The 27,773-nt window shown below is 37.6% G+C and overlaps 1 protein-coding gene across 1 annotated transcript in view; it reads right to left on the minus strand.

Annotated features, from left to right (window-relative positions):
* Nucleotides 1–22,783, minus strand: part of LOC137128152 (A-type voltage-gated potassium channel KCND3-like) — a 60,825-nt gene extending 38,042 nt beyond the window's left edge. The window contains exons 1-2 of the mRNA XM_067505943.1: nucleotides 22,396–22,783; nucleotides 20,009–21,168 (exon numbers count right to left, since the gene is read on the minus strand). Of these exons, the coding sequence (XP_067362044.1) occupies nucleotides 20,009–21,111 (1,103 nt within the window). The 5' untranslated portion in view covers nucleotides 21,112–21,168; nucleotides 22,396–22,783. The remainder of the gene's footprint in view (nucleotides 1–20,008; nucleotides 21,169–22,395) is intronic.
* Between the last annotated feature and the right edge of the window lie 4,990 nt (nucleotides 22,784–27,773).

Raw genomic sequence — 27,773 nt, forward strand, 5'->3', positions numbered from 1 at the left:
GCTTAAGCTCTATCTGCAGCCCAAGGGACTAGAGCCTTGCGATAATGCCACAATAGCATATGTAGAGTTAAACTTGCATTAACAGATGGGCTGTTTTGCTGCAGCACTTTAATACCAACTAAGTTTTCAATTTTCAATGGGTTTTATGTTCTATGATCACTTCAAGAACACAATTTTGCATTTTTGTTGTCATATGGAAATTTGCAGCTGATTAATATGGTCCCTGAGACTGATTCGCTCTTTGAAATGATGGAATTCTAGATGAATTTTACAACAACACAGTCATGTTATAAGAATTTATTGGTATCTAACACAGCTGCATAACTAAAATTGATGAGTACATACTTCTCAAAATTCTTAATATCAGCATAAAAAAACACTTTGTTTCTGAAATTGCAGATAAAACAAATTGTGTGCTTCTCCACAATTTGTATACTCTAACCACAAACACATTATGAAAGCCAGGCATCTGCACAGCTTTCATTTTAATAAATTCTACATAAATAATAAAAGCAAAACAAAACTACTGAGCCAATACACTCAAGCAAAAACCTTCTCACAGATTATAGTCAGTTTTTCTGACATCTATAAACTAGATAAATTACAATGACAGATGCAATGCATTATCTACATTCTTCAGTGACTCAAGGTTTTCCTTTTTCTTTTTGAAGCTTTTTCCAAAACAGGGGTGCACATATTCTTAAACTCCACGTCAACTTATCAAACTGATAATAAGTCTTCATAATCACAAAGGCTTATTTCATGTGGTGATAGCTTTGAAATGCCTTTTATCCCCAACTTTCTTACTATGCAAAGGCAGACACGGCACGCGTTTAAACACAGGTTTACCTTGGTTATACTGTATTTTATAGTCTCAATTATTATTATTATTATTATTTTATAGTAATCTGAAATTCTGCTGCAGTGCCTCAACTGTCATTAGTTTTACACTCTACATGCACTTGATTCGTTTTATTTTAGTGGTTTTTGGCTTTACTTAAAATGCTTATTTTATTCCTTAATAGTGTGGAATAAAACTTTGCTTTGAGGTCTTTGATAACTACTAAAAGATATGAACCCTGTGAACACTGCTGTATACCTAAATACTCAAAATGATTCTGAACTCCTAACCTTCGATTATTCAAACCTTATTCAAACAAATCAAATGAAACAACCACACAGCTCAGCTGTAAAGCACACACGTATTTAAGTCCTGAATTGCTTTAGCTCATCTAGAGAAACCTTTGAACGAATTAACATCGGAACAGTCTAAAAGTCCCCGTATTAGTAGTTGCTGTTGATTTGTTTACATTCAAAGTTCTTCAGGATTTCAGCTTGTGTGATGTGAGCATGTCATCTACCCCCACCCCAAATCCATCTCATTTTGTAGGAATGCCTTTTTCCAAACGTACAGCTGATGCCTCAGAATGAAAATGGAATATTAGGCAAGCATGCTAATGATGAGGGTGTGATGGCCTGTTGGAAGCCACCAGTTTGGATGTGGGTGGACATCCATCACTAATGTTGACATACACAATCATTATCATTAAAGCCCTCCTCCCCAGTGTGATGACTTCAAGCAGTGGTAAGTTTAATTGTTTCATAAAGTAAAATCACATTAGTATTTCACGACATTCAGAGCCTCAAAGGGGTGTTAGCTTTCAGCCTGATCCCTGCACCAAATGGTCTGATGAGTAAATAAATAGTGCCTTCATCTACAGCTGCAACTATAGAAACTAAGTGTCCGGTAATGTTACTAGTGTTTTCTTGTTGTTTGAGACATGGTCCTCTGTATTTTGATAAAAAGGGAAATGTCAGGTTTAATGAGTTCCGAGCAAATGTTACTTTCTCAGTTCGCCTCTTTGCTATGGAGTCTGTTGCACAACTGACTGATGTTATATCTTGTAAGAGATGATACATTATCTGAAAGAGTAAATTGGGTCTAATTATTGAATTTAGAGTGGAAAGTGTGGGAGGGAGAGCGACTGGCATAAAGACAGAGGAAGATGTGTAGAGAGTTGGTGGGCTCAATGAGTTCATTTGAAAGCCTCGAACATTCATTGTGCTTGAATAGTCATCGTGTGGCTCACTCATAAAAGAGTCATCATCAACGACTAACAAAACACAGTGCCCCTGTTTCTCTTCTCTGGTTGCTGACACTTTGTAGTGTGTAAATTAGGGATGTTTCGAAATAGGGAAAAGATTGTGTAATCAACAACATTAGAAGGTTTGTTTTTGATCACCTAAGCACCCAATACTGGAGGTTGGGTCCACTATAACAAATAAGCTTGCATAATGCAGGACAAAGAGGTCCTACTAATAAAATAATTTATGTGGTCCTACTGAAGTGGCCTGCTACAAACCCCCAACAACCTTTACAACCTCAAATTCTCAAAAACAGTGATGGAAAAGTACATACAATATTTTGTCATTTTATACTTCTTCCACTATGCTCTGGAGACCAAAATAGGATTGTTTATTCCACAAATGTATTTGTGCATAGAAATGTGTTTTTAATAGTTATTTAGCAAATCGGTTATTATCAACTAAAGATGATTTATTAACATGAGATAAATTAAGACAAGTTATAACAAGTATAATATATTGGCCATTGTGAATAGATCCAAATTTTTTACTCTGATTTGTAATTTGAATAAATATTAATTTGAATAATTTGAATTGTAGCACAACAAGTCTTCCTTTTGTCAACCCTGTCTGTTAAAAAAAAAATGCATTCCCACATAACCAACTGCAAACACCACTACGTTTTGTTAGCGGAAGTTATTTATTATGTTTAGATGCTCCATAATTAGTGAATGACTTTAATTAAGGGAAAGTGAGTTAGATGTGGATGAGGAGGGTGGAGGGTGTGGAAAGCACTGAACGGTCAAGATCGATTCCAGAGTCCTGTGTCTGGTTTGGTTCAGGCAATAAAACCATTGATGTTAGGGTAAGAGAATGATTGCGAATGTGTTTATAAGCAGTAAAACAAGTATGCCCAGTATTACACTGACCCTCGATCTTCCTCTGACCCTAACCAGCTGCTGAAACTGCATAAACATGATCATAAAATGCTTTAATAACGTTGGAGTCACACAAACTGGACATTTTTCTGCAAGATCGCATATTAGAAATTGAAAACAAAACTGAATATTTTTCTGCAAGATCTGATATTTTGGCAGACAAAAATAAGTTATCTGGTAACAATTTATTGATAAAGTTTAGTATAAACCTGTTCAACTGCAACTCGCAATCTACATTTTGTCAACATATTCTAATGTAATGTGGTTAAAATTTGGTCTCTCATCAAAACGTAATCCCATTTGCAGTTTACTGAGACACTGAGACAGTGAGACACTGCTGCATTCGGTGGTACGATCCATTATAATTGAAAATGTATTTGCTTTCTAAAAAGAAGCTTAGGTCTAATAGTAATAACTATAAAATTGTAAAAGTAGCAAATAACTGGCCTTGTCCTTTCAGGACTACAATGAGATTTATGGAGGTGAAATTGGTTATTTTCTGCTTTGGTGGGCAGATTAGAGTAAGTAGGCTGTGGGGTTGTGACATGGAACACATGTTCTTTGTAAGGGTGCAAAATATGAGAGAAGGGAATGTGAAGTAGCTATAGCATCTGATTTATCAATGCTGACCACCGACCACCACAGTAGAGGAATATGAACCTGAAATTTAATTCAGATGGAAAAGTGAGTGAGGGACACTGTTGTCTACACTCAAACAACATATTCCTAACAAACCAGGGAATTGCAGCAGATTAAAAGTTGCATTACAAATTTACTCTACAGTCTCCGTTAGTTTAGCAATGCAGCAGCTAGTTATGCTGAATAAATAGGTTTATTATAGTATTATAGTTTTCCCACTCATATTTAAAAAAGTCTAATTACATTAGTTTAAAGGCTCAAATAAAAACCTTCACCTTGACGTTTCACAATTTCTTAACTCATCGTTTGTATTTATTTATTTATTTATTGAGTTGGCTTATGCTTTTAAGCAACTTCTTTCATATAGCTTTTGTCTGGCATGAGGATTTCAGTTCAATAGCAGTGTTTTTACAAGCAATAATCCAGTTTGGAAAACATTTGTGCTCTAGATGAACTGCCTTTGGGCAACATTTACACCTGCAATCTTTGTAAAAATCCAGCTAAATTGAAAAAACATCATTGGCAATACTTTCCATCCCCCACTGTAATTTGCAGCAGAGCTGCTAAATATGGAAGGCTATCGACACGAGAAAGCTGCGAAGCTGAACCCTTTGTGCATCCTTCTGGTATAATTACTGTAACGGTGGAATGGAGTACAAAGACTAGCTCACTCTTGGTGAAGATCTGTCAGAATTATTGGCTTGATATATGGACATGCTCAAGCCTGAAATCAGGGCAAGTTGCTTCTGGAGGAAAATATAAACTTTACAAGTTTGGATGGCTGCCAACTTTAACAGGTAACTGCCAAATTTTTGTTGAAAATTTCTAGAAGAGCATTTCTTATGGCAATGGGGACTCTGAGCCAAAGCTCCCACAGACAAGGTTTTCCAGGATGAGCACCAGACAAGACAGCCTGTCTATTGTATTGAGAACTGTAGAGAAACACATTGTTGACAGCTCAAGGGAATGAAGCATTGTGCTGTTGCTTCATCTGAGAGACAATGACAGCAGAGAAAAGGCCACAGGAGACAATTTAGATCAAGTCAGTTTGTCTCCATGGTGACTCCCCATTTTGAAGGGTCACCCTGTTACTTCCAGTCTTCCCCAGTGCTAACAAGATATTTCTAAAATTAAAGGATTCTAAACATTGATAATCCAACGATGAGGCCTTGTTGGGACCAATATCATAACACTAACTGTGAGGAATTACATAATTTGTTGATGTACAATGTTAACGGAGGGCTTGATTATCATGATATTTTTCATATTCATTGATGATGATAATTGTTTACATTTAAGGAAACAAACTCCATGGTTGTAAGGCCTTGTCACATGTACAGTGCATGGGTGTGATTACACATAAGTGAAAAGGGATTTATACTTTTCTGTTAGTGCTTCTCTCATTTGAATTATGAAATTTACACACGGTATTTATATAATAATAGTATTAAGAGTTGACTTTAGAATTACTACTAGGTTACTGCACCCCAACATTAGCGTGGCAGATAAACACTGTACAATCCATTCCATACTAGCACATTTGTGTCTTCTCTTTAAAAAGGACTTAAGACACATTTAATAATTGTAACAGTCAGATTTTATGTAATACAGTGGACTTTATAGTAATGTTACTGCAGGTTTTTGTATACCAATATGGAATTAGATTCTTCCTATTATATATTGCTCACTTTAAGCATACTGCTCTTTGACTTTCCTCAAGATTAATATACTATGTTTGTTTTACAGGGTTTTTATTTATTTATTTATTTTTCGCTGCATGTACAGTACATCACCTCAGATAAAATGACCTTAGCAGGAAAAACAAACAAACGAAGAGTTACCTTGTTACCGGTGGCCTAGGAGAATCTCTGCCTAGCGAAAGAAGTGGTTTGCTGATATTGTGTCTACAGGGACACTTGAGGAGGGTGACCACTGCCACGTTCATCATTCTTGCTTCTTCTTTATGAGAACATGCACATTGCCAGCTCAATATGAACATTTATGTTTACATAGTTTTTCTTCTAGTCCACTTTTAATCCTGTACATCATGGTAGTCCAAAAAGGGCAGCTACATGTCACTCCTCAGAGAAACATTTCCTATCTTTATATTTAGGCAGTCTGTGAGTAAGTATGCCTCTGCAGGTCAGCTTCAGTGGCACCTGGCGTTGACAGTTTTAAATGCATGAGTCTACAAATTATTTACAGTATTTAATTATAGTCTCAATAAATAATAACATCAAACACATAGTAGCTACATAAAAAGACAAGCATGTACATTAAAATGACCTTAACATTTGTTGTTACATGTAAACAACACAGAATCATTTAAAGTTAATAGTTCTACATTCTAAAGTCTGGGTTTTCCAGTAAAGTCTGATGTGTCAGACTTTCAAAACTAAAAGTACTTATTGGGAGAGTTACATCCCCACAGGTGCTGAAATCACTCTGAAGATTATTCTGCTTCTGAAAACTCAGTGTTTATGTAATTGAATTCTGTCAGCCCAACAGATTAATCATTATAGCATCAGCCAAATATAGAGGTGAGTGAAGCTCTCAAATAACCTCCTAAAAAGGATGTCAAGGATTTTCAGGATGAAGGAGCAAATATGCTAAATAGAAGACAACAAGTAGGGGAAAGATCACTCCAGAAATGAGAAACATAAATCGTCACAGGTCTCTGAGCAGGTGGGACAGCTGGAATGATACGTCACTCCATGACATATGGACAGTGTTCATATATGACAACTTGACATAAAATTGCTCTCTCCATGTGCAAGAAAGTCAGTTCCCCTTAAACTTAAAGTGTTTGAGCTGCTACTCACCTTGAGTCAGTTGTGTCCAATAAAGACATTTCTATAAAATATTTCGGGACTATAAGCTTAGCTAAAGAGTCAGATTAGGCCATCATCTTTGCAGCATGTGTTTGACTCTGTCAACTCTGTCGCCTTAAAATTTGTTCCTACATAACTAAACTTCAAACATGAGTCCTGTGCTTTGTATACCCACAGCCCACCCTGACCAACTCATGCAACTCCTCTTCCATTAGTAAATATTGCACTGCAGTCATTTATTCAAAAAACTAAACAAAAACAAAACAAAAATACTGTATCATCATGTTTAAAGTATACTTGTAAATACATACATCATTTTTAGGAGACAGGGTTCACTTGGTTTGACCATTTACAACTTCAGTGTCAGTTGTCAGTCTCCTGTATTTACACTGTAATATGTAAGCGATGTTTATTGGTAAATAAACCATCAATGGCGTGCCAAATTATTATTTTCTCGAAGAAGAAGAAGATGAAGTGAGCCACTTGTCTAACGGACACAACACCATTGAAAGGGCAATTGGCATGACATCTTTGTTGCACTGTGTGGGCCATCAAGTTTACAGATCTTATTTATGCATATGCATTAAAGGGAAAGATGTATAAATAAAAGGTAGAGCATATATGCGTACTGCAGGGGTCATCAAAAATAACTCAAAACATATAGAGGAATGAGTCTTCACAACAAGCAAGATCACTTTAGAATTAGAAGTTCAAAGATTTTTACTTGCTGACATTGCGTGAAACAAACAGGGACAGTAGTTGTTAGGACTGTTACATACAGTAATTATAGCCATTTTCTATGATATGACTGGACTATTGTGGTATTTACTTTTAATTTCACTTTGCTTGTCTTAACTAAGTGGGTTCAAGTTCAATTTTCTGCCCACCCCACCTGTCTCTGTGTGTATGAATCTCTTAGTGCTGACTTGTGACAATAGTGAATACAACGTCTCATTAGGATGTGTTTTGGACTCAGTGTTTGTTACATGCTGCTAATGTTCAATTTTTATGTATGTTGAAATAGATTTGGCCTGTTGTGTGTGAATGTATGCAAAGTATTTGTTCAGTCAGACTAAAAATGTTCTATAACATTACTCAATACTTAGACATCAGTAATACTTCAGTTTCCATGCATATGCCCCTCCCACCCTCACGTCATGCCATGACAGGATGCCTATGTTATATGTACGTGTTTTATATATGTAACATTAGTGTGAAGAACAGCAAAGATGATCTCAATTTCTTCTTCAGATCCCCAGTCTTAAATATAATAATACAAAAAAGTTTTAAGTATCACTTACTCTCACACACACACACACATACACCCACACACACGGAAAAAACAAAACAAAACAATAATGGCAATTGTTGTTAGCTGACAGCGCTCTGAAAAACAAATCTATGCAATCTCCTGAAGATCTTTACAAAGAACAAAACACACAGTCGTTTAAATGTGCAGAATAGGTGAAAGCAAAATAGGCTCATCCACACCCCCCTCCAAACGAGAGCAATGACAGGTGCATACTTTGTTTGACCCTTTGCCACCAGGTGCAATTAAATTAAGCAAAAAGTGCAACTGACATTAGTGTCTCGTTATGGGCCACTAATAAAAAAAAAATAAAAATCTGAAACCACAGCACTGTCCAAACACTTTAATATAATGAGACCAACAATATATTTAATAGCCCTGAAAGCATAAGCCTGAGAACAATGTGGGAGTCCTATTGTGTCTCCACTAAATTTAGGGTTTCAATGCTGAATTCTCCATTTGGACGAGACACCAGTGTGCAGCTGTGTCAATAATATGGTTATACAGAGAAAGCTTTATTTCATCAGATACATAGATACTATAGTTTGGTTTAATATCAAATCTGATGGTTTAAGTAAAGTGAATGAGGCAAAAATCTAAATGTTGCAAGAGGACTGAAGGTAAAAAATAAAAGGAGAATGAGGGTAAAATGGGTACAATGGAACAGCAACATAGCTGAAAGTTATTATTTATTTTATTCTAATGGTGTCAAGTCAGCATAATAGTTTCTTACGTGTGAAATTATGTAAATTATAACTATAGCATAGACTACATTTGTTTGTAATGTTATTAGTGTATGTACTGTATAGGGCAAAAAGTAGGGAAGTGTGTCACTCATAAATCTAAAGAAAAAGATAGTAAAAAGTAAAACGAGCCATTTTGAAGGCTACGACAGTAGAATGATCTGCGATTTAAACCAAAAGAAGATGAGCGACTGACCTGCATCATTTCTTCTGTGTCCAAAAGATCTCAAACACAAATTTAACAGCAGAACATATCATGCACCGTCCAAAAAAGATCCCTATTAAGCTATAAGAAACACCTATGAACAGCACTTGTTCTAAGTTTGTGCCACCCTGTTTTTCCGTTGAATTCAATAATTATTTTTAAATTAATGAATTCATTTATGTATTGTATATTTCAGTTTACAGGATCTAAAATTGGATTGTTTTGATCTTGAGTTTTATAGAAATTGTGGTGACACAATCCAACATCCTGATTCAGGTGAAAACCTATTGATTGTCCTGTTGTTCACAGGAGTAATGTTCTGCCGGCCCAGGCTGCTATAGTTTTTTTTTGGGTTACTCAGAAATGGAGGAAGTGTTTTAAAATCCAAACTTGATTACCAATCAATTTAATTTACTCCTGAATTGACTTACCATTATCTCCTCTTGGTAATTAAATATACATTTCACAGGTTTTGAAAGGTTTGTCGTAATTTCTCATCTTCAGGGATGGTTAGGAAAAACATGACACTATGAAAAGAGAGAAAATTGTTTTTGTATTAGAACCTGATTCTAATTTGCAAGGCTGAAATACTGATGGGGTTAAATAAATAAACCTATGGTTATAAGGCAGTAGAAGAGAGCAGAATAGCTAATGTGTGTGAGAACATGGAAGTGAACTGTTGTTATGGGACAGTATTTTTAGAAATCCACCGACTCCGTGGAGGAATCCTATTGACAGGCTAGACAGGTCACCAGTACGATGCAACAGTGTCAATCAAATACACGCCTAAAACACCTGCTGTGTTCTCCATTGCACTTCTGTACCATCTTTTCTCTTGTTAAATTTTGGCATCCATAAACAACCGTAACCCAGCTTGGGAATTGGGCACAGGAAAAGAGTGAAAGTGGCTCGTGGTTCAGGATACAGCACTTTCCTTATGTGCACAGCTGAAAACCCATCCGCTTGGTGCTGCTGTGAAGTGATGCCATTTGGTTTCATCTGTGGTCTGTGCTGTGGACTGCCTGTGGGAGATTTTATATCCCCTTTGCAACATTTCTTCTGCTTTTCAGCTTGACATCTTAAACTAGCTAACTGGATTTAATAAAGTTGCCACTCAGGATTCAACAGATGCAATTCAATGCCTGTCAAAAGTTTGACTATCAGAGGAATTCAAGGAACCCGTGTCCATGCTCTTCTTATAAGCTTTATTAATTTTTTGACACAATAAGGACTGTCAGCAATCTTATATAAAGTGACTGGCATAATATGCGTAACAGAAACCTATCATCACTCATGAGAGTTTGCTAAAGTGAGTCATGTGTACTGTTGAGGACAATAGTGGTATACAAAAAAATTACCTCATACCACTTCAAATGGTTTTGTTGTCTTTGCATGATATTTATAAAATGTGTAAACAAATGGATTGTGTTGCACGGTGATTAGGCACTGAAGGCAAAATACTATATATGGTTTGCAGTTAATATAATGTCATAAGCAACCTTGTCAGTACTTTCACTTAATTTAAAGATACACAATGCTCAAGACTGAAGATAACAGCAGATATAAATAACCAAAGAGTACAGTATATGCATCATAATGAAAAATGCAGTACATAAATATATGGAAGTGTTTTAGAAAGCATAGCTGTGTTTGAGTTCACAACAGTTTTCCTCTTTTTTTTTTTTGTATTTCTTTTAATGAAGCGTCTGATGAGGCAGTCCAGCTGAGAATTCAAAACAAATCGATAAAGATTAGTGCAAAGCAATTACACAAGCCATTTATGTAAAAGTCCAGTAAAAGGACTTCCAGATGGTGAGTGTGAGTAAATACAGGTGTTTTAAGTCTTCCTCTTTATGGTACATTAAATGCAGAGAACACAAACTCAATGTCTAATGGAGGCTGAACAGTGACATTCATCGAGAGACACTGTAGCCTTAAGAGCAGTTTATTCACTTAGGTGAGATGTGTCAACTTTTCTCTCTGAATGAGTCTTTCGGAAAGGCAAAGAAATCAGTGCAAATCGTCTTTGCTTGTAATTTGGGGTAACAACTTACATTAAAGCTACCAAGGTAATTACCATGAAATAAAGTTGAAAGTTCCAAAGCTAATCACTTTATTTAACTAAACCCCAAGAGGTCTGCACTACAAATACACATTTTTAATGATTGCTCATCATGTAGTTGAGATTTTCTGGCTCTCAGTGGCAGATAGTATGCATTAAACCTTGTAGAGCTATTAGTCCTGTCACAAATGTGTCCTTGCTGTGATGTTTTGTGCCAAAATACCTCTAATTGTTCCAGGTTTTGCCTTCAGCTAACACTGTGCATGTAATCATGACGTACACGTAGGCAGCAAAAGGGGCTATTTGTTATTACCGAGCTGTAGTGTAATGTTTCTAAACTGTAATATGGTTGTGGTGTTTTTCGGGTAAAGCGTACAAACAGTCAACAGAACTTTGTCAATGTAGGACAAGAACAAAAGTGCATATGTACTGTAGGAGTGAATTTATCAACACTTACAAACCAAAAGCTTAGTGCTCATAGGTTTTAACAGGCCTCATAAGATGCTTCCAAAGGACTGACCAAACACTGAGAAAATGAGCATCTGATCACGCATGAAAACAGAACATTTCAAATGCAGACTGTATTTGAGACAAACAACGCAATGGTTTATTGCTACACATCCAATATACAAACAACCAAAAGCTCTTACATTACTTGTTTGATTACTCTCAATCAGTACTGCTACAACATCACATTTAGCTTCAACTTTGATTAAATCCACAGTCACATGCAGCATCAATCAGTGCTGCATTATATTCTTTACACTTCGCTCTTCAGTGGCTTTTGTGTTGAAAAAGCATCATCATTCTCCACTTAAATTTTAGATCACTGACAGTTGCTGGGGATGAACCCTAAACATGTTACACAAAACATCAGCCAGAATTTTGTGCTTTATGATTTATATCATAACTCACTCAAATGTTGATTGCTTTTACGGTCGACTCAGAAAGCCTGCTTCGAGAATCAAACACAACCACATCATCACTTTCTTATACTGAAGAAGGAAAAAAGGGCAAACATTTGATTCAAACATCTGCTGAACTCCAGTTGCATATAAATGGATATTTAGAGGTGATGTGAAAAAGACAGAAAGTGACTGTATCCTGGAGGTGCATTTATAAATGTAATGGAAAACATAAATATACATTTCTGGTGCTATTCATAATGTCAGGCAGGCATGTGCACCTTAGGCTAAAGCAGACGCCGCACAGAGAGGTAGTGAAACGTACACTTACATGTAATTTGAGTCTGAATTTATTTTGACAGTAAGTGACAATAAAGTTTCTCTCAATGTTATATGCACTTTATTTAATTTCACTGTATGCTCAATTAACCTTGGCAGTAGTCTCAGACAATAACAGTAGCACTACAGATTTCCCATCTGAATCCTCCTTCACAGCAAATTGAAGGTTAATAGTACAATTTCTATACCTTTTCTCTGAGTCTAACCCTTGCCAGCTGTGAAGGAAGATAAGGGCCAACTTTCTAAAAATAACCCGCTCATTCAGGGTACAGAGGATGTCTGTGTCACTCAATGTAATCATTTGTGTCCTGATACAAACATTGTGAAAAAGCATGTTGGAAACCGCACTACTCTCTTCCTCACTGCCTTCTTTTCTTAATAATTTGTCATTCACTCACTTCCTTTTTGTCTTTACCTTCGATGTACTACTATTTCACATTCCATCTGTCTTTTCCCATTTTTCCACCCTCACATAACATTTAAAATTTCCATTCATCTGCTTTGGAATGTCTTGACTTTCCCTTAACCTAAGTTTCTGATCACACACACATACACACACGCCTTTGTGCCATCACTCCAACCTCTTAACCGAGTGTCACAGCACACTACTGTGGGTGAAGTCATACAGGAGGCTTAAGAAACAAACTAATTCGTAAAGGTCTGGCACATGGATAGGATGAGCAAGAACAGGTGCAAGACAACTTTAAAGAAGACAACTGAAAAATGACAATGACATGTAAACATGAGCATTGTGTTTTACATTCACGTGAGCAGGCAACCAAACATCTGCAAATCAAGAGTAAGCTGACATGAAAAAAGTAAAAAGAGCTGCCAGTGGTGGTGCTATAAATTAGATAGACAATTAACAGAACCACTAAGTAATATGGCATATTTTTGTAGTCTAACAAAGAACAGAATGTCCACATTATCTGTCAAAAACACCTATTCTATACGGATAGAAGCTGCTGGTAGCTGCAGTAGTCTGTAGTGTGTTAATTCAAGTCACGTATGAAAAACAGTCATTATACCTTACTGGCAAAAGGAGAGTCCCAAACAATTAGGGGCTAGAAAGAGAAAACGAGACCAAAGACAAAAAGATGAAAGAGAAAAAAAATTGGAGTCCACTGACAGCAGAAACAGAGAGTGAACAGTTCGGCCTTTTCAAGCTGGATTGCTCTGAAGATGGATAAAGGATTACTCGGATGCCAGAACTGCTTGATTTCAGATAAATGGGAACATGAAAGAATTACCTAAATGAATGAAAAACTTTGTGACTTATTATACTGATGGTGTGCAACATTAGTTGTGTGAGAGGGTGAGGAAAAGGCTTTAGAGAGGATCCACTGGAAAATCTGTTAGTGCATGAGTGAAGTTGTAAAATCAATTTACTTAATGGTTTAATTTCATTGAAGTTGTTTATATAAAATGTTTTGGTTGTTTTAAAGCTGAAAAAGTAGTGCTTCCTATTCAGAATAAATTATATGACCGACGTTTTAAAGAGGGTCTTGCTTTGCCAAAAAACATTATGGTGCAGCATGATTTAATATATTGAAAGCAGAATTGATGGCTGTACTGATGCAGGCTGAATGCAGTTTGAATGGAGAAACAGTGCTGCAGTGCCTTATCGGCCAACTTCTCATGTTTGCAGCCTTTAAACAAGAGGTCAGCACGGAAAGTGTGTGCGCGCGTGCATGTGTGTGTGTGAAGCACAAGGTAGACTGGGAGAATATTTTGGACATTTTACCACATCAGTGGGGAAGAGTAATGGCACGAATGCATAGAGGTCATTAAGCCTCCCAGACACAACTATCCTTTGCAAGTTTAATTCTTTTTAAATGAGTTTAGGTGTTAAATGAACCTATATTGGAGCTAAATTAAATTCCACAGCTATCATTAGAAAGGTTTCTATTAAAGTGCCTTGTGTTGGGAAATTGGCTCCAAGAGCATCTTGGCCGGATCAAGGGGAATGTTTTTAATTCCAACAAGCTGCACTCGTTTTGACCCCAGGGGTTCGCAAAGGCAGCAAAATAGCCCATTAATTGTATCTCTAAGCAGGCTGCCATTGAAAAAAACACCACAATATGCAACCTCTTATGATTTGTGAAAGGACATTCTTACTTACAAACTATGCAGCACTACATCCCAGTTCTGTTTCTGCTTGGCACAAAGATCCTGAATTATTCACAAAACGATGTATGCCTTTCCATAATTAACTGGCATTTAATGCTTTCTCAAATGCCATCTAAATTCTTTTCCTCTGTTATTGTTAATGTAACCAATTATTCATTATTAACTGGAAACACATAACTGCCAAAACACACTGTTTAAAAACCAAGTAAATCAAAAGCCAGTAACTAATATGTTATTACATGTAACTTGTAAAAATTTTAATTCTCTGACAGTGAATTCACTCCTAACACAAGATGCTTTGTTCTTCACAGTGTTAAATAATAGTTTACACGGAGTCGGGAGCTTATCTTAGAAAGTACTCTAGAATATATTTCATAAAAACCAGGCCTGAGATTATTGCGGTCTTTATTGTTGCAAGCCTCACTGCTTCTGACTTGCTTATTCTAGTTTCACAGTGCCATTAGGATCAGTGGTCAAGTTGGAAATTATCCTCATTCACATAAAATAAAATAAAATATTCATGATGAACACCAACTTTAAGACAAAAATAAAAAATAAAACCGATGAACGCCTGAATCAGAAAGATCAGCAGCAATGTTAATGCTGATGGGGGCTCTTGTGCACATTTATTACAATGCGGCTTTTGGATGTGGACGCTGACACTCACTTTAGTTTTGGTGCCACAGTTCTTGTAAACCTGAAGCACGACTCGTCTGACCTCCCTCTTCCTTCCTTTGCCCCTTAGGCCCAGTCCACTTTGTCAAATAGAGATGCTGAGCAAAGAACAGGGGAGCGAGCTACAAGTCTCTCTGAAGAAAAAAGCAGATTATATATAGCCACTGATTAAGGCAGAGATGGGAACGTGACCTACATGCATACCAACACTTCTCTCACTTTCTGCTACAGAAGAAGCCTCCGTCCAGGACCAGGACTCCACAACTGGGAGAATCACTAATTATACCACCAGAGTAAGTTTTCAAAGCACGCCTCATTAATACTTCTCTCATTATCGGGTTAATAATGTTTTTTAGAGGCGTGATAGACTAGTGCAATAGAACCTTTATTTATTTCCAGTGCACCTGTCACAGGTAAAAACGGCCGCTCGAATCCATTGGGCCCGACTCATGTATCAGAATATAGTTGAAACCGATAACTCTCTTTCACACAAAGAGTCTGTGTTCTCAAAATAGCTGTTCCCCAGGGAGACATGGGGAGGGATGAAAGGAGAATGGGGGAGAGCAAGATAGCGAGAGGAATGGAAGGGGAGAGTCGGCTTTCGCCTTTCTCATCAGCCTTTTGGATCCTGTCCCACTGATGCCAATGATCGTGTATCCGGCTGGCATAGACAGTGGCAGTGCCTGCGGGCGGCCACGGGGAGCGGACCTCGCTGAGATTCAATCCAGATCCTTTTATCAGCCACCTGAGGTTGATTTAACGCCCCTGTTCCCGGACAGTGAAAGTGGCTGATTATACAGCCCCTTATCTCTCGGCTCCAGCCCATTACCCAGAACTGCTGTGTTGTGCCGTCTGGGCCATATGCAGACCCAGAGAGGACGCAGAGAGGCAGGTTATAAAGACAAGACAGAATCTAAGGCAGTGACTATGTATGTATATGTGTGTGTGCATGGGGGAATGAAATCAACATATGTATGTATCAACATACATACATATGTTGATTTTGTTGAAATTGAAATTCTCAATTACGGTCAAGCTAACTCTTTTAATCAGTCTGCTGTTTTTCTTTTTTATTATCTGCAGGTGGGCCGTGTGTGTGTGTGTGTGTGTGTGTGTGTGTGTGTGTGTGTGTGTGTGTGTGTGTGTGTGTGTGTGTGTGTGTGTGTGTGTGTGTGTGTGTGTGTGTGTGTGTGAGAGAGAGAGATTTTTGGACAATGCACACGTTAAATTGAAACCGCTTCAGTAACTACCTTAGACAAGCCTTTTAGGGTAGTTAGTCGAGATAAAATTTTGAATGTTTGGATTGACAGATACAGTACATTGCGGTTATATTTAGTTATGCCAGTTAAATTTGAAATGACACACACACACACACACAAACACACGCACGCACGCGACCCACCTGCAGATAATAAAAAAGAAAAACAGTCGACTGGTATGTTGATTAAAAGAGTCAACTTAATTGTAATTGAGCATTTCAAAGGAAACTAGAACTTAAGTTTGTGTCATTTTGACAGAGATTCGATTTCACAGATGGCTAAACTGTGACTTCATTACCTGATCACATGTCGCTTCCACAGGTGAACAGATTGATAAGCAAGCTTTATGAAAGGCTGCTACATGGGTATTTGCTTGCAGTTGTAATTCTGCAGCGATTAACCTCTGTTACTGCACATTAAAGGAACTGAAAAGGGATCAGAGGTGCACAAGCTCTGATCACTGTTACCTGAACCAATTAATTTTCATCGATTTGCTTTGAAAGTTTGGGTTGAAGTGCTAAAAAACAGATACTGTATTGTACTCTAAAGTCCCTGAAGCATTTTAACATGTGCATACTGCTGCTATAAAGAGCTGAAGACTGTGCAGACCTCACCCTACTTTACAGGAACAAACCAAGCATCCAACAAGTCCTCAAACCTAAAATGCAACAACAGTGCAACTCATGTTTTATGCTATGGAACACAAGAAATAAAAGCAGATCATGTAGCAGCAAGATTGTAACAAAATAACAACAGCCTGCACACCAACACCAGGTCAAATGTTTCTATTAAACTAGAATCATCGCCAGGCCACAATATTACACAACACTTTTAAAATAAAATATCACACCTTCATACATATCTCCTATCGGTGGATATCAACAGCACACCAGGTTAGAGAATAGCACTGTTCGGTTACTTTTAGGGAAAAAAGAAGTTAATCAATTTTAGAGAAAAATCCCAGTTTGGGTTAAAATTAAGGGTTCAATTTTTAGATGTTTTTGTGACCAATAGTCAGCCATGTTAAAAAAAAAAATAGATTAAAAATCTGTATTTCTCAGTGCTCTTACACTCTTATACAGAAAACTATAAATTGGTCCATGTTTGCACCAAAGAAAAGATCAGGTAAACATCAAGCAGCTTGAATTATAAATTAGACAACACAGAATAATCATTTAAAAGTTTATTCTGAGTTTCCATTACCACCTGTAGATTGATTGGCAAAATAAAACTTAAATTATGAACATGCCAAACAATGCTGACCAACTCGCAGACTTTAATGGAGAATTCACATTAGACCAGATTTTTTTTTTTTTTAATATTTAACAATCTGACCTACTTTTGCTTACTCAAACCACTGTTAGACAGTAAACATATAACATTACTATATAAACTTCTGACCAAACCTCCGACTCTATATGGTCGGTGGGCAGCCACTCTCTCAACTGAGCCACTACGACCCTGTTCACTGTGGCTAATAATTCCTAGTTACTGTATGTTTAAATCAGTGTTAATGCAAAATATCTCAAGTTGAAATTGGTTTTAAATCCAAACCACTACATTTGAGACTGAAAAAAATATGGCCGGATTGTCAGTGCTTTACAGGAAAAAAGTATGAGCCTGAACATGCTTTATTTGACAGCTTTCCTGTTTGTAAATGGTTGACCTTGGTTGGCAATGAGGATAATTGTCTGAGCTGTAGGTAGATTCTTAGTGCAGCTGCCTATTGTGTGTCAGACATAATAGCCCCACACTCAAACACATTGTTCAGGGTTACAATTTACATAAAGCATTCACCTTGACATTTCTATCCTTCTGCTTGTCTGATACACATGGGTCTCTTATACTGCGCACACACAAACACACATAGTGTAGCACAAGTAATGGCAGGCGGCCTTTTCAGCTGTCACACAGCAAAAAGAGACCAACGGTGCTATTCTGGACCATGCAAAAAAAATTATTTTTGTTTCCATTTATTTTGTGACAAATCAAAACTGTCACACTAGCCACAACATGAAGATTAAATAGCTTTTTTCTTCAAGCAAAAAAACAAAAAACAAAATAACTGCTATAATGGCACCTTATAAGTCCCCCAATGGGAAATTAAATATACTCTATTAGAAAAAAACCACAAGGTTACATCATTAGGCATATTGCAGTGGGTCAAATGTGCATTACAACAGCCCACATTCTTCTATGCGGTAGCAACACTTTCAGTAATGACTAACCTCAGAAAACAACCCTTTTGACACAGTGCTCATGGGTATTAAAGCTTTCAGTCAGTGGTCATGTTTGGAGAAACTGTTTTTGGCATCTAGATTATCACTGACGGTTATAAACATAAATACACTGCAGGAAACATGCGTAGCATTTAAGTAGTATTCAAAACATGGCTCGATGTGAGGCTTTAAAGGAAACCAATGTGACTGTATGTACATTACATTATCAGAAGCTGTAATTGGGTTTGGCTATGGAAATATTTTCTTCTACAGTAATTTCAGTGCAAATGATAAAACTACATAAAACACAAAATGAGACCTTCTCCTGTAATGTGAGAAATCAATCCCTTAGCAGCAAGTATAAAGAGAAAATGCACTGACCAAAAAGCCTCTCAGTGTAAACATTGTATTGGTAATATTGTGTTGACGGGAACCTGTCTTTTAATGCTTCTCCCGCCTGAACATAGTCATTTTCCTTCTGAAATACATGTGTAGTACTTGTTTAAATGAGTAAAACTGTCAAGTCATTTACTGCCAAAAGGTAGTTTCACATTTACATATACAGCATGGTCTACAAAGAGAGCCAAAGTTTTTTAAAAAAAAGTGATTTTTAGGAACTCAATTATTTTTCCATTGTGCTTTTATAATAAAGTCCTTCACTCAGTCAAACTTTGGAAACACTTTCAAGTTCACCCTGCCATTCCTGGCACAGAATCTCAGCAAGCTCATGTGAAAGATTAAGAGCAGAGTGGAATCACAATAAAGGTGACCGAGGATCTCTCAAGCTACACCTCACCTTCAGGTACACAGCAATGAGAACTGAATGTATAATCCAGGTAAATTATTTCATCAGGCATTTTTACACTTCACAAGTAGACCATTAATATGGTGCTTCTGGTGTGACACCGATAGGGAGAAAACATAAATTACGATACAAACGATTTAATAGAATTTTCTATTTTTTTTTTAACTTCTGTAAAATAATCAAATTAAACTATATTTCATCCAAAGGTAATAAGCAGTCAAGTCACGGAAATATCACAGGGGTGCTGAGGTGGAAATTATGTCTACCTACTGTCAGCATTGGCTGACCAATCATAGTAATTTTAGTATCATTTGTTTCAGTCCTGCTCCACAGTACTCAAGCCATTTGGGATAATAAAGGACTATACAAAAAAAATGGAAAGAGTAATTTCTAAACATAAAATACAAAGAAAAAGAAAAGAAAACAAACAAAAAAAAGATGCTTAACGAAGCGTTGCATCAATCGAGACCTTGGTGGAGAAGCATACCTGTGTAGTCTGGGCAGAGGCTCAATACTTCTATGTATTGTATGTGTTACACCTCTGTCTCCTTATTTGTCCAGCTCTGAGTGAGTGAGTGTTGTGCCGGTAGATAAATGCTACGCTGCCCACCATTACTCACACTGGCAGCCTCAAATAAGCTATAGTGTAGTGAGGTAGTGGGGGCGGGCTGTCCTCGTGCTCATTTGAATTTCAAAGGGTTTTTTGTGTAAATAATTCAATGTTTAAAAAATAAATAATCTCGAGAAAAAGCATCTAATGCTTTTAATGAAATAAACAACAGTTTTAGTTCTGTAACAGATACATTACACTGAACAACAGAAAGGCTGTTTACAATGCTCCTGAATTAATTTACGGTTACTCACCCTAGTGTAGTCATGGTGACAATGGTGTACCAGAAAGAAGCCGGGATGCTGGTGAACTTGCTGGAGCTGGAACCCTTCTCTGCATAAAACATGACTGTGGCGAAGATGATTATGGCCATGGTGAGCGAGAAGAGGAGGAAACCCAGCTCTGAAGCACAACTCTTGAGAGTATAACCCAGGATCCGCAGGCCCTGCGAATGGCGGGAGAACTTGAAGATACGAAACACTCGAAACACACGCAGTGTCACGAAGGCGCCGCTCACGTCTTCGTTGTTGGTCATGACCAGGCCAATGTAGTACGGCAAAATGGCCACCACATCGATGATGCTCATCACTGAGCGCATGAAATGGTAACGGCTAGGTGCAGCAAACAAGCGCATCAGGTACTCCACTGTGAATATCATGACACAGGCAGTGTCCATGCAAAAGAATGCCACTGTGTAGCGCTCCCCACATGGCACATCTTTGTGGTTGGGCATGGAACCACAGGGCACAGTCTCCACCACATTAGCGATGACTGAGATGGCGATGAAGAAACCAGTGATGTAGTAGAAGACTAGGGCCATGGTGGAGGTGTGGGGGTTCTCAAAGGCTCGCCACATGGTCTCCCTAAAGTTCATATTGGGCAGCTTCATGTCCTTGTTCTCCTCCTGATCATCCTGCAGCCGCTCTATGTTCTCCCTCTTTCTGTCCTTGTACTCTTCATAGCAGCAGTCACCGATGATCTCGGGAATGATGCCGAAGAACGTCAGCTCCTCATCGTAGGCTGAAATGCATTCGTGACGGGGGTAGTGGAGCTTCCCCGTTCGGTAGAAGTTGAGGATGCTTCTGAAGGCATCAGGGTCCCGGTCAAAGAAGTACTCCTTAATTTCCTCGTTGTAAAAGAAGTCTTTTTCAGAGCTGCCCAGCAGGGTGTCTGGATAGCGATCTAGAGTGGTTCTCCAGGTCTGAAAACGGCGACCGCTGACATTAAGGATAATCAGCTCATCCTGTTTCTTAGTGTTGTCTCTTGGTGCAACAGGCATGGGGCAGTTGGCAACAGGCATCCAGCCAATAGCTGCTGCCCTGGCAAAGGGAAGCCATGCTGCTACTCCTGTCGCCATTGTCAAGTAGGGTCCACACAGTAGTCCTCCTTACCTTCACACAAGATCAACTGACATCTAAGGAATAGATGGAAATAAAAATGAAAACAAGAAAGATTAAACATAGATAATTAACGAAATTATCAGTGTTTAACACCTAAGAGCTGTGAATCAGGGATTCCCAATACTGATCCTCAGGGATCCCTCATCTGCTTGTTTGCTCTGCCAATTATCTCAAACAAGTGAGTTCAGTCAATCAGAATCTGAAAGATTAGCATTTTAAGATTAGGGTTGGAGGGAAGACAAAGCACATTGGTATCTTTCAGCTTCTGATTGACTGGGTGGGGTAGGACAGTAGGTGGGGAGGGATAGTTGGAAAACAAGCACAGCAGGGAGTCCCTGAGGACCAGGGTTTGGGAACCACTGCTGAATGAAGCAGCATAAAGTTTGTGACATTTGAGTTCCAAATGCATTACTCTATTAAATGTCCTGTCACTCTCCTCTACTCTCTGTCCAAATCAACCAGAACCTGTCCAAAATGTCATCCCCCCCCTCCAAAGAAAACAACAAAAAACCAACAATGTGTCAGACAAACAGACTGGCAGCCTACAGATGGAGTCTTTGTCCAGTTCTGTATGTAAGGTAAGTGAAATGTACAAGCCCACTTCATGTTTTCTAATAAGTCTTTACAATGAATGGTGCAGATCTGTTTACCTGCCTTTATGAAACGAAATACAGAATTGTGTTTAGGACGGAAGTTAGCATTTACCACTAGAAATATACACTAAATACACATACAGTACGTCTAATTGGAAGTACAGTGAACACATAGTAGTTAATCAGTTAATCTCGACAATAGAAACAGCTTTACAAATGACACAAATACAACAGTAAACCTGAGCTGAGAAGCGCGGACTGTCAAAAACTGAAACCTGTTGAATCGAAATAAGGAGATTAGCTACAGGTTCATCTACGTGGAAATACAATCCCACCAATTTTAGCTGTTTAATTTAAAAGTGAATACAAATACAACCGACTTGATTTTGTTTTGAAAATGACCTTTATTATATGTTTTGCCGTTAGAAACAAAAATCATTTAAAACACCGTTCTGTATATTCAAAACATGGCAAACGGGGCTCCGCATTAAAAAACAAAAATTCTGTTTAAAATTCTGTTTAGTCGATTAAAATTCCTAAACAAAATCTAACTTCAACACGAAATGCATTTCGACTCCGATATGATTTTGACTCGAATCCCAGAATTTTCTAAAGACGGACATCGAGTCAAATGGAAATCATACTCACCGATAAAAGTGGTGAAGGGAACGAAACCTCGGGTTTTCCCAGACAAAAATAGACTTTCTATGAAGACCGAGCCTCAGTTACAAGTGAGAGAAGACGAGCTGGGATCCATCGAGCGGGATGAAGCAGCGGCAGTACTTCTCCTCCTCCTCCTCCTCCTCTGTCGGCCAACAAGACTCCTGCACCGAGCAGAGCACCAGCGGAGCAGAGTTAATACTCTCTGGGACCTCAAGACTTAAAAGAAACTGCCAGTCGCAGGATTTATGAGCGTTCTCTGACCGATTCTACATGATGACTTTTGTTTTTTGGCTCTCAGTGTTTAGAAAGTGAAATGTGATGAAGAGGAGCGACGCGCATCCTTCTCTCCAGCACAGAGTACAATGTGCATCTCTCTTGCTGTGCCAGCTCTGTGGCATCAGCCCTCCTTCCCTCTGCCTCACCTCCACATCATAATGTGACAAACTCACTCTGTCACTTCACTAAATTTAATATTGAAGTGCTGCATTTTAACTTAAGCAAAAAATGCTGTATAGGGAGTAACGCATTGGATTAAATAATGCACAGCATGGCAGTAAACTCAGGAGTACTCAGATATTTCAGGAATATTATGGTGACATGGATCTACACCAAAGAAACTGTTACTATTTGTAATAATTTATAATGTAGATAATAACCAATTTGCCATTAATTGGCACAAATTACTCACTGGGCCCCATTAACCCCCCCCCCCCATTTCTTACTCCAGGGTGTTGTCAGCTACACTTTTTACCCATGTATAGGATATAGGCTCCTACATAGGCTGTGTGCTGTTGGTGGACGAAAGAGCTCGTGGTTTGTGTGTTGCATTTTTTTCCACACAAAGGTGAAAGATGAAACAGATGCTTCAACTAGTCTGTCCTTGCCAGGAATTAATTTCCTCTCTAAGCTCACTGCAGGCAAAGGTCATTTCACTTAACTGGAGTACACATGAGAGTTGGCTTATTGTAAAATTCTCTTATTATACTTTATACTGTACCTGCCACACAAGAAAAATCAACATTTAATATTTCAGCACAACATTTAAGTAAGAGAAAGATTGTGTTTGCAGATCAGAGGCAGGGTGCCAACTCCAGTCTGCTGCATGGAGGTCAGACCTGTTTCCTGACACACCTTAACCTCCACACTTAGCTTCCACCTCTCCACAGACGACACTATTTGTCGGGGATTGAACACCTAATAACTTAGAAAGGACTACTCTAAAACCATAGAGCTAGAATCACAACCGAGCCATTGACATGCTTTTGAGCCTTCGGCGCCCATGATTTCTGAGGCACTGGGACAGTCGCCTGCTTTACCGGTTGGTAATCCATTGTTAGGGTTTAACCTTTTATTTAACTAAATTAAAAGTGCACAGTATGTGTGATAATTAATGCCTGCCATGTTTTTACTGTATGACACATGTTCTGGTGGGTCACATTTGTAGAAAGCAACTAATTAAACACTGAAATCAGTTTTCTGTTGTACTGGGATGAACTACACAAGTATTACACCAGTCCTGGGTTTGTGTGGCAGCACTGCAATTAGTAAGTGCTATTTTTATAGCTTGTTCCTATGTTTAACTGACAACAAAAGTATTTCTATAATACAATAGTACTTGTGTTAAACCAACAATAAAAACTCCATCCAGCATCATTTTGCCAAGCAAGCTTACATCAAACTGAGCAAAGGAGGGAATTGGTAAAAAAAAAAAAAAAAAAACTACATAGCCTCAGAGGGTAGAAAGCAATGAACCCCACAGGCCCTCCATCCACATCTTACAGTCCTACACATTTTGTACATAAGCAAGCACCTCAGGGGACTGCAGTGGCTCGATGCGGAAGGTCTTCGAATGAATGGCCTTATGTGTGACTGTTAGAAGTCAGAGGGGGGAAAAAAAAAGCATTAAATGGGGGGAGAGAGGGAAATGGAGGAAGAGGGAAAGAGAGCTATGTGGCCAGGGTGTTGAGACAGATAGGCTTTTGATGGATTTCAGAATGTTCAGATCAAGTTCTGGCACATTGTCTAAAAGATTCATGAATTAAGACTTTGAACATTTTCTAAGTCGAAGGGGGTTTTCTCCCACAAAGAGCTTGCTTTTGATTTTAGTGATCTTATGGAGGGTAAGAATGTAAATCGTTTTGGTTTTTTCTTCCTGCAGAATTGTAAATTTATCTGCAGTAGCCTTTTTTTTTTTACAACTCAGATTCAAAAAAAGTTGTGACGATGTGTAAAACAAAAACTGAATGCAATGATTTGGATATCTCATTAACCCATATTTTATTCACAATAGAACATATGTCAGATGTTGAAACAGATATTTTACCATGTCATGGAAAATATTAGCTTATTTTGAATTTCATGGGAGCAACGCATCTCAAAAAAGTTGGAACCAGTTAACCTAATGCAAATAATTAGGTTAATTCAGTAACATGACTGTGTATAAAAAGGAGCATTTTAGAGAGGCAGAGCCTCACAAATATAAAGATGGGCAGAGGTCCACCAATCTGTGACAAACTGCGTCTAACAATTGTGTAACAACTTCAGAAAAATGTTCCTGAATGTAAAATTGCAAAGCCTTTGAAGATCCCACCATCTACAGCATATAATGTCATCAAAAGATTCAGAGAATTAGGAGGAATCTTTGTGCACAATGGCCAGAGCCTGCATCTCGGATGGTATGGGGGTGCATTAGAGCCTGTGCATGGGCAACCAACACATCTGGAAAGGCACCATCAATGCTGAAAAGTACATGGAGGTTTTAGAGGAACATGGCTTCGCAGGAGAAGAGTCCAGGTGCTGAACTGTCCCGCCTGCAGTCCAGACCTTTCACCTATAGAAAACATTTGGTGCATCATAAAATGAAAAATTCTGGCAACAAAGGCCCTGGACTGTTGAGCAGCTAAAGTCCTGTGTCAGACAAGAATGGGACAGCATTCATTTCCTAAAACTCCCGGAACTGATCTCCTCATTTCCCAGACATTTACAGACAGTTGTTAAAAGAAGAGGGGAAGCTACACAATGGTAAACATCACCCTGTTCCAATGTTTTTGAGATGTGTTGCTGCCATCAAATTCAGAATGAGCTATTTATTTTTTCAATGAAATGGTAAAATATGTCTCTTTCAGCATCTGAAATGTTGTGAATAAAATATGGCTTGGTGAGATTTTCAAATTGTTGCATTCGGTTTGTATTTACGTTTTACACATCGTCCTAACTTTTTTGCACTGTACCACTGACAGTGATGAGATGGTAACAGTCAAGACACTAAAATTATATATATATATATATATATATATATATATATATATATATACACTAAATATATATATATATATATACACACTAAATATATATATATATATATATATATATATATATATATATATATACACACACTAAATATATATATATATATATATATACACACTAAATATATATATATATATATATATATATACACACTAAATATATATATATATATATATATATATATATATATATATATATATATATATATATATATATATATATATATATAATTTAAACAAACAAACAAACAAACAAACAAATAAATAAAGGCATTTACTCCACACTTGTAAACAGATACAGTAATGCTTTTGAGGTAACATTTGTTTAGTGCAGTGTATTTCCTTCCTAACATTAGGTTTTTTACGATACATTATCTGATCTATTTTCTTTAATTGTGAGGAAAGGATGTTTACTATAAATTCTTGTATGAATAATATGAGACAATCAAATTGAGACTTATTGTGCCCCAATTTCCACTTATAAAAGAAAACCCTTTTTTATGCTCTAGCATAAATCATCCCAATACACTCTAATAAGAGTAAATTAAATTTTTACAGCAATTTGACATTTAATATTGCAGGTGTAATGGATCACTGTCATGTTTTTAAATGTTACACAGTTATTTGAATCATTTCTTTAATAGTTCACCCTCAAATTTCTTTTGTCCAAGGCTAAAGCAACAGCAGTGATTTTAAGATGTTTTTCATCTGGCTGTCCTGCACCTGGGGCTGCTGCTTGCTGATTGGATAGAAGCCAAATATTATGAATTATAGCCTTCACACACAGACTAACTCTATAAGAGTACAGAACGTGATAAAGCCCTCATCTGCTGCCATTCATCGGCGCTGGTTTCTCATTTTGATTGAGGCATTTGAATTAGATTAGATTGCAACAATGAGGTTTTATATTTAGATGTTTGATCATCATTATGTGAGAAACTGCAACTCAGGGTTATTTTTCTGTTCATTCTCTTATCGCTCATGGTTTTCAAGGTCATGTAATCTTTTCCTCCTTTCGCTTCAGTTGTGGCATTCAGTCAATGAGAAAAATATGCAAATCTCTAAAAAGAGAGTTTATTTGCAAAAAAATTCATAAAAGAGAAAATACCTTGAATTTACTATAGCAGTTCTCACAGCTTTTAACAAACGATCACATTTACTTTTAGAGAAAGAGCTTTCACTGAATGGATATCGAGAGCGAGTGCATTTGTTGAGCTGTGAACTGTTTGTATTTCATGAACATCTTACTTTGGAATTTAATGAAAAAAATGTTAGTAACGGTATCCTGTAGCTTAACTGAAGATTACATTATAGTTTGCACAATTTGCAGAAACAGAAACAGGCAACTCTACAATGAGTTAAGTAGTGTCCTAATTAAAAAAAAAAAACAACTTTCTAAACATTTCTAAAGCTACACTAAATTAAAGCATAAAGTTGCTTTCAGCTTTAAGGAACGGTGTAACCTTGAAATCATATCCTGTTCAGCATTGCAGATGTCTCTGTGTGAGAGGCCAGGCACAGAGAAACATACACATACAGACAACCATTCACACTCAAATTCAAAACTATGGGCAATTTGGAGTCACTAATTAATTTAACTTGCATGTCTTTGGTCTGTGGGAGGAGACCAGAATACCCACACAATGGGTGAACGTGCAAACTCAACACAGAAAGGCTGCAGCCACCCAGGAATTTGAACATGGGCCCTTCTAGCTATGAGGCGGCAAAGCTAACCGCCCCACCACCGAGCTACCCTGATGTGGAGCAACAAACCTCAAAACATTACATTCACCAGGCAGCTGAAAATATGACTCCAGATGAATGATCCATTTGCTCCCTGTCTGCTAGATGTGTAGACAGCTGTTTACTAACAACTTCCCCATAAGCTTTATAAGGTGATACATCAGTGTTGTGTTCACAGCTTGTTGCACTGTTCCCATGTGGCAAAAATATAAATTAACACAAGTTTTAAGTCCACAGATGAATTAATGGTTGGTTTCTCCCAGTATACATAGATACTAGATACATACTTCCAACTGCTTTTTAATGAATAAT

This window comes from Channa argus, chromosome 5 (assembly GCF_033026475.1).
Source record: "Channa argus isolate prfri chromosome 5, Channa argus male v1.0, whole genome shotgun sequence".
NCBI lineage: Eukaryota > Metazoa > Chordata > Actinopteri > Anabantiformes > Channidae > Channa > Channa argus.